Source organism: Terrapene carolina, unplaced genomic scaffold, assembly GCF_002925995.2.
Source record: "Terrapene carolina triunguis isolate 2854851 unplaced genomic scaffold, T_m_triunguis-2.0 Scaffold211, whole genome shotgun sequence".
NCBI classification, from domain to species: Eukaryota; Metazoa; Chordata; order Testudines; family Emydidae; genus Terrapene; species Terrapene triunguis.
The window spans coordinates 39,855,887-39,869,674 of record NW_020664562.1 but is presented as its reverse complement, the minus strand read 5'-3'; the positions used below and the strand labels follow the sequence as shown (position 1 = coordinate 39,869,674).

At 46.5% G+C, this 13,788-nt stretch overlaps 1 protein-coding gene across 1 annotated transcript in view; it reads left to right on the top strand.

The window, feature by feature from the left end:
• Positions 1-837: 837 nt before the first annotated feature.
• Positions 838-13,788, top strand: part of LOC112115930 (inaD-like protein) — a 206,818-nt gene continuing 193,867 nt past the window's right edge. The window contains exons 1-5 of the mRNA XM_024213156.2: positions 838-941; positions 7,662-7,719; positions 7,808-7,974; positions 9,638-9,832; positions 12,007-12,146. Of these exons, the coding sequence (XP_024068924.2) occupies positions 7,698-7,719; positions 7,808-7,974; positions 9,638-9,832; positions 12,007-12,146 (524 nt within the window). The 5' untranslated portion in view covers positions 838-941; positions 7,662-7,697. The remainder of the gene's footprint in view (positions 942-7,661; positions 7,720-7,807; positions 7,975-9,637; positions 9,833-12,006; positions 12,147-13,788) is intronic.

The following is a 13,788-nucleotide window of genomic DNA, read 5'->3' as shown; positions in this document are numbered from 1 at the left end:
TGAATTCCAAATGGCAACTATGAGTGACTGTCCATGGACAGACTGAAATATCATGTTTTCAAGGACAATACAAAGCTTCCATCCAAGGCCCCAATCCTGCATGCGCTCAGGGTATTGCCAACTCCAAACATACAGAAATCACGCGATTGGCTTTAAAACTCATGAGATTTAAAAAAATCTTTGGGTTCATTTTATTAAGGGTGCGTTCCTCCACAGCCACAAGGACAAGAAACTTATTTTTTTTTTGTCTTTTTTTTTTTTTTTTAATGAAAGCTGAGATTCTTCTCTAACCACCTGAATCCAGGCGCTGGGGCTTTAAGGAAACCAACAAATATGACCAGAGTTGACTTTTGTACTTTTGCTATGGCGAGCAGTGGCATTGTAATCAATGGGGCTAGGCATGGTAGTAAAGCTAAGCCTGTGTGCAAGTGTTAGCAGGATCAGGGGCCAATATGGTATTCAGGTAATGAGAGATCCTAGTTAAAGGACGCTCAGCTGTACTGCCAGCCCTGGTATGAGTTCAAGACCATGTTTACATGCTGGAAATGAAAGGACCCATTTCTTTCACTCCCCCCCCCAGCTTCTCCATCCCCCATCATCCCCTTTGCTTGGGAATAATTTGTGCCTTTCTTGTCCTTCTTTCCCTCTTGTCTCCCTCCACTCCCTTCTCCCACCCCTTGTTCCTCATCTCCCTTTCCCCCTCCCGAGTCCTCTCTCCTCGAGTCCCCCTGTCCTGCGCTGAGACCCGCACGGAGCTCGCCCGCGGCCCGCAGCGCGGTGGGTATGTGCGTACGCGGCGCCCGCCCGGCTGATTTCCTGTGTTGCAGGTGACGGTGAGGTGCGGTCAAAATCCAGCCGCTCGCTTCCGCCCAGGTGAGAGCGCAGAGCAGCCGGCGACCCGGGAGCAGCCAGGCCTTTTACAACCCGCCTCTGCGGACCAGGTATTACACTCGGGGGCAGCTTGGCTTCCCCACAGACAGGGACCCCCCCCCCCCCTTGTCCGTTTCCTGCCCCTTCGCTGGTTAACACTCCCGAGGGTGGGAGGGGGGAATGAACAGTGGCTGGGACTGGGCAGGTCAGGAACTTCCTGAAAGTTTGAGTTTCACCGATCCCCACCCGAAAGCACCCCAAATCTACTGAAGTTCGGGCAGGACTGGCTTTGGCTCTGCAAAGCCCTGATGAGCCAGGGGCTGAGCTATCGGTCTAGGCACTTTTTAATAGTGCCACAATCAACATAGTGTTTAAAATACTCCCAATCAGGGACAGTTCAGATTCAAGGCCCTTTTCAACAGCAGCCCCACTCTTTCCAAAGGGGTTTGGCCAGCTGGTTCTGGTTTTAACTCCCTACTCTGTCCAAGACCTGCTTGGTTTAGAAATGGGGAGCTGATCACCTTCTGTCACTCTGGAAATGATCAGAGGGGTCTGTCATAGGCTTAGTTTGGGGGGGCAGAAAGGACACATGTGTGGCACACAGGGTCATGTGCCACCCCCAGATTTCTGCCTTCCATTTATCTCGGAGGTTTTCAAACTGGGGATGGGGCATGGAGGAACGTTTGGTGGGGAGTAGTGATGCCAGGCAGCTCAGGCCAGCCCCGTATGGCAGGGCTCGGGGATAGGGTTGCCAACTTTATAATATTTAAAAAACAGACTTTGGGTGTTCAGTTAGTAGATTTGATTGGACACTGTCAGGTTCCCTTTTCGACCACCTTTTTGGTAAAAAACCAGACACCTGGCCACCCTCTCCAAGCCCTGCCGTGTGGGGCTGTCCTGAGCTGCCTGGAGTCACTGCTTGCCCCCATTAGGGTGACCAGATGTTCCGATTTTATAGGGACAGTCCCAATTTTTGGGTCTTTTTCTTATATAGGCTCCTATTACCCCCCCACCCCCGTCCCGATTTTTCAAATTTGCTGTCTGGTCACCCTAGCCCCCATGAGTGTTCCTCCACACATCCCCTCCCCTCATTTGAAAACCTCTGTGCTAAATGGAAGGCAGAGATATAGGGGCACGTGACCCTGTGTGACCCCCCTCACATCAACTCTGGTTTGGGGGGGGCAAAACTTCATCATTTTCCCCCCAATCTCCGCCCCAGCTGCATGTGAGTAGATGTAGCTGCCAGGATGTAAAGGGCTCTTTATTTTTACATCTGAGGAAAATTAGTTTGATTATTGTGGGGGGATTGGGAGGAGAAAGTAAAACCATTATCTGCACCTTTCCAGTTTTTCGTGTATTGTCTTTTCACATAATTTTTCAGAGGTGCTGAGCGCCACTAGCTCCCATGGATTCGGCTGGAGTTGGTGCTCAGCACTTCTGAAAACCAGGGCCCATGTGTCTTTAGACATAGACTTCATCTCCAATGCAAACAAGAGATTTTTTTTCCCACCAAGACATCTAGCTCAATGTAAAGTCCTAGTGGAAACAAGATACCGTAATTTTTAACTCACTGTAGCTAGTCAAAGTAACAGCTACCTGTGCCTTTACTCCACTAGGACTTTACATTGAGATAGATGTCTTGGTGGAAAACACACATCTCTTCGGCTGTGAAGACACAGCTGTAAATTTGTGGCAGGAACTGTCCATATTTTTGTTTATTGTATGCTTTTTGTCTTAATAACCTGATGAAAGTCTTGTTTTTTAAAGCCATAATTCTTTGCTGATTAGGTGTGTTGGCTCCTGGACTGTGTAAGGTAACATTATCCTGTCACAGGGCTGTATAAAATAGCTTCTTTCCTTCTGCAGGATTCCAGAGTTGTTCAGAAAATTCTATGCACTTTCGGACAGAGCACGATCTTTGCCAGGTCTTAACTTTTTCTAGTATAGTAATGTTGTTTAGGGGTGTGACTTTGTGTGTGTGTGTGTGTGTGACACTTATATAATGGCAAAGGCCCTAGTGTAGCTACAGTCAAACAGGCATAAAAGTGCTTTTTCTGATGTAGCTTATTTCACTTGCCAAACTGGTATAAGCTATACTGTCAAAAGCACTTTTTTGCCTATATAAGTTGTGTCCACACTAGGATTTGCCCATATCGCTATACTGGCGAGCTTTTTTTTTGCTTTTTTTTTGTTAAAGTGTAGTCCTGGCCTGCATCTGTGTTTGGACAGTACCTAACACACTTTGGATGTTACTCCAATTTAAATTAGAGTGTCACACCCTGCAGACCTGAGTGCATTGCACATGCCATGGGATCCTTGCATTCTTCTGTGAAATGTTTGCTGGTGGTTTGCAGATAGCTGGCTGGTCACATGATATTGTCCTTCCTTGTTTCCAGCTGCTAAATTGCACTGAAAAATGCTGAATACTTTCCTAATATTACATGAGTAATTGCTGTAGTTGCCACAAAGATGTTGTTCAATTGCAAATCAGAGGAAAGGTACTCATGAGAACTTAAAACATGGAAAGGTTTGAGAACCCATGAACTACACTGTTTGTGTATAAACAGATGTATCAGGGATGTGTCTTTTGCTGTCCCCATGAAAATCTGCCCAAATTTGGCCAAGTTATAAACCTTTGAAAAATCATACTGGCCCTGGAACCGAAAGCAGGGAACCTGCCTCTCCTGTGCTCTCAGTGGCAACCTGCTGGGCCCAGGCAATGTGAAGAAAAGTTTCCTGATTAGAATGCAGAGGAGACAAGAGCTGGATTGCAGGGGATAAGACCAGGGCCCGATTAACGCATAGGCAAACTACTCATGTGCCTACGGCCCAAATTTGTTGGGAAATGAGGGCCCAAACCTGAGTGGTGCTGAGACCCTGTGCATCAGGTCGCAACGGCATTCACTCAGATTTGGCCTGGCTGCACCATCATCCTGGGTGGCATGGGACAACATGAACAGAGGTGCAACCCTGTGGTTTCCTAGGGCTCAGTGATGGCTAATCCAGCTCTGGATGGGTTGGAAGGGCAGTGTAAAATGGGACAAGAAGCCTGATAGGAGAGTCTAGGATTGGAAGCTAGAGCGCTTGGGAGTTGCAGTGGAAACTGGGGTGGAAGCAAAGAGGAGGAGACCATAGAAAAGGAGTCAGGGGATAGAGAGAGAACTGAGAATGGTTGGTCAAGATGACTAGCACTTAGAACAGGTGAGGAGCCAGGGATGAAAAGCCTGAGGAGGTGAGACTAGAACTAGCGAGGTGAGGAGAATGGGATGGGACGGAAACAGGACTGGGACAGACCGATTGTACACGAGGATCGCTTCAACTGCCACTGCCGTGTAGCTGCCTCTGCAATAGCTCTTAGCAACTCCAGTCAACAGTTTAAGGCTGTAAGTGGAAATTTTCATTTGATTCTTTTTCTCCTGGGCTCTTCTGCATATTTGGTGGAGCCAAAAGGACGCTCCCATTTTTTCTGCTTTAATCCTTCTCTCTTGAATCCTTACCCCATGTCATAACTACTGTCCTTCTACCCACTGCAACAGAAACATGATTCACCTTCAAGACCATATCAACACAAGCCTCTAGATGAGGTTTCTCTTGAATATGTGCTGCTTCCTTAGTGAGTCTTCAGGTTTCCTGCCAGATTGGATTTATTTTGTGGTGTGACAGCTCCTGTGTTTGAGCTGTCTTTAAGGTGTTTTCAAGTTACTTCCACAATGGGATTGTTTTGCAGCTCCTATGAATTGTGTTTGGGTGTGGGGCAGGTAAAATTGGCCTGTTTGAAAGTATCTTATGAGGTTTATCAAGCTAAGCAAGGTCAGGCCTGGAATATAGGAGAAAGTGGTGTTAGTGCTTCAATCTATTGTATTTTCTTCTGAGTTGATGCAGGACCAAAGCCCAGTGTGGAATTAGACAGCAATTGTGCCTTTGGATGTGCAGTATTTCACATGAAAAGTAAAAGTATCCTGAATAAAGCTGTGCAGTGCTCAGAGATTTCAGTCCAGAGGGATTTTCATAAACCTTTCTTAGGTTATGGGTCACATGGGTTTGCAGTCACTGAATTTTGCTATGAGTTTTGGTTTAAAGTGACACCCTCCCCCACCAAATCTGTACGTTGTCTTAAAAACATCACATTTTGCTTGGTTATAGGTAGAAGCCATGCAAACCACTAAGGTCTGTATGGATTCCACCAGAAACCTTAACTGTCCAGGCTGACCAAAATCATCACAAACCTCTCCTCAGCGGGGCTGGTTGTTAATGAATTAATCTTGTTTATTGCTCACACGGTATACTCCTGATTATCCAGATGACATGGGAGATCCAGGTTTTATTTGAATAATAGGGAGTTTGGATAATCAAGAGGGACTCGGCACAGGTATAAGGTTCCACCCACATGATCAGATTGTAGGATTGACAGCTGGGCTGCAAAGGGCGCCCTGTGCTACAGCTCCTGCCCTCTGATTATTGCAGGCGCAAGGTGTAGGGGGAGGCAGAGGCCCCTGGCCAGGACTCTGCTCTGCCCCGCCCCACCAGAACTGCAGCCTTCCTTGCACCTTGCTCCTGCAGGATCAGGTGTCACTGGCCCAGTGGCAGTGCAGGAAGTTCTCTGAAGCTCTGCTGTCATGGTAGGATTGCCAGGCATCCAGTTTTTGACTGGAACACGTGGTCGAAAAGGAATCCTGGCAGCTCCGGTCAGCACAGCTGACGGGGCCTTTAAAAGTCCGGGTGGTGGCGCAGCAGGACTAAGGCAGGCTTGCTGCCTGCCCTGGGTCCACGCAGCTCCCAGGAGCGGCTGGCATGTCCCAGCAGCTCCTAGGCAGAGGGGCAATCAGGGAAGCTCCATGCACTGTCCCTGCCCCCATCGCTGGCTCCGCAGCTCCCATTGGCTGGGAAACCATGACCAATAGGAGCTGTGGGGGGGCATGGGCAGCATGCACTGTGCAGAGCTGCCTGGCCATGCCTCCGCCTAGGGACTGGACATGCTGGTCTGGAGCCGCCTGAGGTAAGCGCCACCACCTGGAGCCCGAACTCCCTGCCCCAGCTCGGAATTCCCTCCCAGACCCCTCATGTCTTTCCACACCCCAGCCCTCTGCCTGAGTCCTGAGCCCCATCCTGTACCCTAACTCCCTCCTGGAGCCCGCACCCCTTCCTGCATCCCAATCCCCGACCCATCCCATAGCCCCCTCCTGCACCCAAACTCCCTCCTGCAACCCACACCCCCTCCCGCATCCCACCCCTCTGCCCTAGCCCTGAGCCCTCTCCTACACCCCACACCCCTCATCCCCAGCCCCACCCCTGAGCCTGCACCCGCAGCCGGAGCTCTCACCCCCTCCTGCACCCTCATTTCTGGCCCCACCCTGGAGCCCCCACCCCCAGCTGGAGCCCCCTCCTCCCCAACCCCCTGCCCTAGCCCAGTGAGTGAGGGTGGGGGAAGAGCGAGCGACAGAGGGAGGGAGCTGGAGTGAGAGGTGGGTGGGGCCTCAGAAGGGGTGGGGCAGGAGCGGGGTCTTGGGGAAGGGGCGGCGCAAGGGTGTTTGATTTTATGCCATTAGAAAGTTGGCAACCTTATGTCACAGCCTTGCTCACGTGCTCTTGTGACAGCGGGGCTGCACAGGGCTCTCTGTGCTCTCACAGGAGCCATTCAGTAGCAGGGTGGCCTCCCCCGCATCCAGGAGTTTCTGCTCTATTATCCGAACCTCTGCATTAGGCATATCCCTTCCTTGTCCCCCATGGGGATTCAGATACTGCAGAGGTTTGGATAATAGGGTTTTGGAAAGTCAGGCGTATACTATGTATCTGTTTAAGTTGGTAAACTGCTTTGGTGGCCCTCAGCATGCCAGGCCCTATATAAATGCAAGGTGATGATATGCACATAAGAACTTGATCGTCTCACAAAACATATTGCAAACGCTAATATTTATTTATTATAACAGTACTACCTAGAGGCCTCAACCAAAATTGGGGTCCCATTGTGTTAGGCACTGAACAGACACATAGTAAGAGATGGTCCCTCCCCAAAGGGCTTATTTAAATAACTAAGACAGAGGAGATGTGACTTGCTCAAGTTCATGCAGCAGGTTTGTGGTGCAGAGCTGGGAATAGAACTCAGATTTCCTTATCAAGCCCAATGCCTTATCAACTAGACCAATTTTAGGCCCTGATTCTGCAATATATTTTGTATGGGTGGAGCACCACTGATTTTGGAGGGGCTTCGCACAGGTGTAAGGTTCCACCCACATGATCAGATTGTAGGATTGACCCATAACTATGAGGAGTCTGCCAGTATCTCAATAATTAAAACAACAATGGAAAAAGTAGTTTTTTAAATAATTGTGTATTTTGAAAGGACATCAGCTTAAGATGTAGTCAATTAAAAACAAGTTTAAAATAGTTTGCTGTAACATACCTGTCTTTCAATCTCTCCGGCCATTTCTATGTCTTTTACAGTTGCATTTTTCTATGTTTAAAAATTCATTTTTTCCCCTTGTTGCTGTGTGAAAGGCCCAAACAAATGGGAAACTTGGTGACTATTTATAAGTAGCAGTGAAACTGACTGTATTTGATTGTAACAAAGTAAACAATACTGTAAGTGAAGTAAACACAATGAAAAAATAGAAGTTTTTCCTCTAATAGTGATTATAGTAATCTTACATGTTACTTATAGCAATGATTAAAAAAAAAAATTTTTTTTACTGTGAGTTGACTGTCTCTTAAGCAATCTGCTGGAAGGTATAACTTAGTTTACACTTGGTTTCTTAGTTGATTTTTTTTTTTTTTTTTTTTTAATTTTTATGTAGGTTATTCTGACTGATTCCAAAGAGATCAAATTCACCATGCCTGAAAATCCTGCAGCAGGTAGATATTTTAAGAATAATTATCTTTGTTGAGTAGTGAGAGAATTATGAGCCAGATTTCTAATCTGTATTATTTTGGGGTGTATCAGATAAGCAGCAGGTGCTACAAATTCTTGATCGTCTGCAAATGAAACTGCGAGAGAGAGGGGAGACTTCACAGAATGAAAACCTGACTATTTTATGTAACACACTCAGAAGCCCTTTGTTTAATCAGATACTGACCCTTCAGCAGTCCATCAAGCAACTGAAGGAGCAAGTAAGTTGAAAGTTACATTTTTTGGCAATATTTTTTTAGGAATTTAAAATATGGTATGTAGGTGTTGTATCACTGGGGAGGCTGCCATTTGGCTTTATAAACTGTGACTTGGGTGATTGAATGTTCTGTTTTCTACCACATTGGTATTTAACTGGGCTATGGCTCCCATAACTGTAGGATCTGAGTGCCTGTGGCGTGCTCACCTGTACACCCAGTTCAAGTCATAGGGCTAGTTGAGCCAGGCACATGAACTTAAAATCAGGAATTAATTCTGCATGCCCTGGGTGCCAGTGATCTCTGCAGGTGTCCTGTCATTATCCACATGGCTGTAGAAGACCTATTTGCATGTACATGCAAATACATCTAGGAGCAGAGTTTGTGGCAAGTGCATAACAAATGAATACCTGGAATATTCAGAATCGTTATTCAAAAAGTTGATTTTGTTCAGGTTCCTTTTAAACATACTCCTGAGCGAGAGAACTTTCTCCTGCTTGGCATGTCAACAATTGTAATTCCCAGGGGAAAGCTTCTGCATTTGTTAGTTGACTGGTGTTGCTATACATTGAATTCCAGCACCTAGCAATTATAGCATGTGCAATCTGTTGCTTGTGGACCAGACCCAGCCAGGGGGAACACAGGTGTGGCCTGTGAACTGGAGAAAGCACAATTGGTCTTCTGCTGTTGGTTCTGCTTTCCTGCACTCTTGAGCGGTAACACGCTTTGGCTGAAATAACTGAATCAAGGAAGGCTCATGAGACCTGGGATAAAATTTTCAGAAGTGCCTAGGTGTCTTAGCATAAGTCCTGTTGACTTGCAGTGAGACTTAAGTCAGGTCTACATTACAAACTGTTACCAGCATAGCTATATTGATCAGGAGTATGATGAGATATGATTTGTGACCACCATAGCTGTGCCAGCAAAGGCCCCTTGTGTAGATGCAATTATACTAGCAAAATTGTGCTTTTGCCAGGACAGTTATACTGGCAGATAAGCCAGTATAGTTTATTTGACTCAGTTTTGCCAGTATAAGCTGTGTTCACACTAGGCTAAAGCCATACTAACAAAGCTTTCCAAGTGTAGACCTGGCCTTAGGTACCTAAGTCTCTTTTGAACATGGGACTTAGGTGCCTAAGTGACCCAGGTGCATTTGAAAATTTAACCCGTAGTCTGAAGGCTATTTCGACACTCACTCCTTGCACATGTGTTTAGCTCCTGGGGAGGAGAGGGAAAAACAGGAGAGTAGGAAAAGACAAGAAAGAGGGATGTAATGAATATCGGGAGAATGAAAGGGAAGAAAAAATATTTTTTCATTTAAAAAATAGCTGAAACATGGATGGATTGTATTTTAATTCTTTTTTAATACCAAAGGAACACTGTTTTGGCTATTGCTGCTGTCATGCTGCATTTCTTTTTCTGGCTCCAGCTGATTCTGCATTCTTTCTGCCTCTTTCTTTTCCTCCTGTTTTTATTTTGTGCACAAATTAGATGTCATCCCTTAGTAAGTGCCTGTTCCTGTTAGTCCTTTCACACACTTGGTGAAACAGTTTAGGTAATCCTGATGTATGTACTAGGTATTAATATTCTGATTTAAAATGCTGATAAATTGTTTATATGGCTGGTTTTGTACAAAATTATTATACCTGCAAATCTGTTTTTATAACAGCTCAATTACATGCCTTCAGACCGTTCAGTGGACTTTGATTTTACTAAGAGAGGGTTACTAGTATTTGATGCTGACAGATCCATTACTAATGGGAACATGTATATGGCTTATAATTCATCTGGACCCAGAGTAGATCCATTCAATCCAAAACTAGGAGCTGATGAATTCAATATGATGATCCAAGGGATGGCAAAGGTAAAGTCCTGTCATGGCCAGTGTGTTTAAACTTATTTTCAACAAATGTTAATTCTTTTGCATACATTGTGTTGCAATAGATTGCCAAACATAACTTTCTGTACTGTATCTGGGGGAGTGATGTCTTATAACTCAGTAGGAGAGTAGAGTTGGTTGGGATTCCCCCCCGGTGGAAAAACTTTGACAAGAATGGAATATATTTTGCTTTTGTTGACTTTTTTTAAATCTTATAATCAATACCCCAAAACAGAAAAAATTCAGTTGGTGAAAACCATAATTATTTTGCCTATTGATGAAATTTCATGGGAAATAGACATTTCCTGAAAAAATTTCAGTTTTGAATTTTAACCTGCTGAATAGGAACGTGTAGTGAAGTGATGACTCACTGGCACGGCGCCTCCTGCTGGTCATCTCAGGAATTAGCTCATCCAGCACTCAGAGCGCCCGCTGCTGGCCGATGTCTCATTTGCCTCAGGCCCTTATGTCCCTCCCAGACCCCGGTGCCCCTTACCTTGAGGTTATGCCCTCTGCAGTACCTCTGCTCTGGTCTCCCCTCCCAAGGAAACCCCCAATCCTCTAAACCCACCTTGCCTCAGTGGCTACTGTCAGTCATCATCCAGCCCCCTTTCCTTGGGGCAAACTGCAGTCTGGAATGGCCACTCATCATTGGCAAGGGGGTCAGACCAGCTGCCTCTGCCTAACCCCGGGCTGTAGCCTTTGCAACCCCAGTACCTGTTTTGGCCTTTTAGCAAGGCCCGCAGCCTGGGGATTTACCAGGCTGGAGCTCCCCAGCTCCTCTTGTCTTCCCCCAGCCCTGCTTCGTTCCCTATACCCTGAGTTCCCAAGGCTGACAAGAGAGTCCTACAGCTCCTGGCCCACAGCCCTTTTATCAGGGTCAGCTGCAGGGCCGGCTCCAGGGTTTTTGCCGCCCCAAGCAGCCCAAACAAACAAACAAACAAAAGCCGTGATCGCGATCTGCGGCACTTCGGTGGGAGGTCCTTCACTCCGAGCCGGAGTGAAGGACCCTCCGCTGAATTGCCGCCAAATAGCTGGACGTGCCGCTCCCCTCCAGAATGGCCGCCCCAAGTACCTGCTTGCTAAGCTGGTGCCTGGAGCCGGCCCTGGTCAGCTGGGCCCTGATTGGGCTGGCCACAGCTGTGGCTGCTTCCCCAATCAGCCTAGCGTGGCTGTTTTAACCCCTGTTCTCCAGGAGTGGGGCAGCTGTCACACTACACAGAGATATTAACAGTGAAAGTGATTTAAAACATTTTATATACCCCTTAATTTAATTTTAATACAACTTGATTTTAAAACCTAGTCAGACTGATACTAACTTCATGAACATAGGTGGTGTACCATATTAGTGATATCACTATATATGCAGAGCCATTGTTGTACAGGCACAGGGATCCAGCCATGTAGGACTGGGCATTATTTTCATCAGTTGGGTTAATTGGTTAGTCATTCCTTTCTATATTAAATAACTGTTTCTAATTGACTACCTTAATGTAACTGTAGTGTTTTAAGCACAACTTTTCTCATTAGTGTGCCATTATAGCTAAATCTTTTACTGGTTGAGTTAAAGACTGAACATTATTTTAAATAAAACAGATGTGATTAAAGTATTTTTTCATGGGTATTTTATGCCAGTAAACAAACGCAGAAACTCTGTACTGGAACTGAAAAACAGAACAGTTGCAAAAAAACAACTGGTTACTCTTAAGTGTGAAATTACAGGGGGAGGGAAAAATATGTGTTTAAAAACCATAGCCTTTGAATACAGAGCTAAAAACTAACCCTTTCTAAAGCAAAAAGCAGCCAAAACACAAGTTATTTGGTTTAATTATGCAATATTTCCAGAAATGCTAAATAAATTGCATTAATCAGCATTTTGTTCATACTTTTTGTCCAGTTTGGAATTCATCTCATAATCTGAATGAAGTGTGAAAGCAGCTCTTAAATTTCCTGAGGGTTCAGAACCTTGGGCTGCCTGTATATACTGCATTCTGTTATATGAAAAATAATAAATAGGAGAGTTTTATAGAAATAACATGTTCAAAATTCTGCATTTTTTTTTTTTTTTTTTTAGAAGGGGAAAGACTAGTTCTCCTTGTACTCATAAATTTTAAACAAGATCATTCTACTGTGTTGAAAATTAACCCTTTTTTTATTAGGGCAGGCAAATAGAATACATAGATATAGAAAAACCATCTGTTGGAGGCCTTGGTTTTAGTGTGATTGCCCTTAAAAATCAAACGGTGGGAGAAGCTGGTATCTTTGTCAAGGAAATCCAACCAGGAAGCATAGCTGCCAGGTAAGAATATGCATATTTGTGTTTTATTAACCGTTACTTTTTAAAATCCTCTTTCAGAAGTGTGGCAAAATTGTGATTTTGTGTGTTTAAAAAAATAATTGCAAGAAAAACACTGGCTAAGATTTTAAAAACTGACTAATAATTTTGGAAAAAAACAACGAGGAGTCCTTGTGGCATCTTAGAGACTAACAAATTTATTTGGGCATAAGCTTTCATGGGCTAAAACCCACTTCGTCAGACGCATGGAGTGAAAAATAATTTTGGGTATGCAGTGTTGTAGATGTGTTGTCCCAGGATATTAGACACACAAGGTGGGCGAGGCAATATCTTTTATTGGACCAACTTCTTTTGGTGAGAGAGGCAAGCTTTTGAGCTTATACAGAGCTCTTCTCCGGTCTCGGAAATGAACTCAGAGTGTCACAGGTACAGCGGACGAAACCACACTCTTGATCATTACATTGATTTCTGTGGGGGAAAAATTGGCTATGAAATCCTTACCAAACATCTTATCCCCCACAATCCCTTCATCACCTAGAGCAGGGGTTCTTTCTGAGGCCCCACTCAACATGCTAGAAAAACTCTGGGGCCTGGTGGACGGACCCTGGGGTATAGGCATAGTTTGACTTCTATGGGAGGGTGAGGGGAAGGGAACAAGGGCTGGCAGGGCTCGGCCCAGCTCTGCATAGCAGGGTCCAGGGAGGGAGTGCTACCTCCAGCCCTGGCCACCCACCTGTCTGCGACTGTGTGCTGGTGGCTACTCCCCGAGGCCTCTGCTGGGCCTGGAGATGCCTGGGCAGCTCTGACTGGCTGGGAGAGCAGTCAAAGGAGGCTGGGAGCTGAGGAGCAGATGCAACCCCAGGCACCAGCAGCAGCAGATGGGGGAATGCCACGGCTGCCCACTCCATGGCACCACCAGCCAGAGGAGCAGCTGCCCCTCACTGCCTGGCTTGGTCTTCCTGCCTAGGATCTGGCCAGAGGGTAGGGGCTGAGGGAGAAGAGGAGGTCGGGGTGTGTGTGTGGAGCTGCCCCCAGGACTACCCCACTCTGGATAAGGCCCTGCAGTTTGGGGAGCAACACCGTTGTGCCCCTTCAACTCTGCCCAGGGGCTCAAGGTTTCTCCTGGCATCAGGGGGACGTGGGGAGCTCGGGGTTTCAGCCCTGCACTGCTCACGGCTTCAGCCCCATACCGCTCCCTGCTTCAGCTCCATGTGCGGGGGGTGTGCTGAGCCCCGGTGCCGTTCCCCACTTCAGCCCGAATGAGGTGCCTGGGCTCGCAGCTTCAGCACTGGGGCTTGCAGCTTCAGCCCTGTGCTGCTCCCTGCTTCAGCCCCATGGGAGGTGCTGGGGCTCGGGGCACCAGGTTTCAGTGGCAGGGCTCTGCGGCCCCCCTGAAAGGGCTTGCGGACCCACAGGGGGCTGCAGACCCCTGGTTGAGAACCGCTGACCTAGAGGACAGCTATACAGTCCCGATATTCAACTACCAAATAGTGATCAAACCAGTAGACAAAGGGGGCGCCATCCTAGTCCTCAACCAAGATGACTCTGTTAACGAGGGCAAGAGACAACTCTGTGTCACTACCTACTATAAAGAGCTCAAAGAAGATCCCACACCACAATTTACCGAGGAATTTACGGATATCAT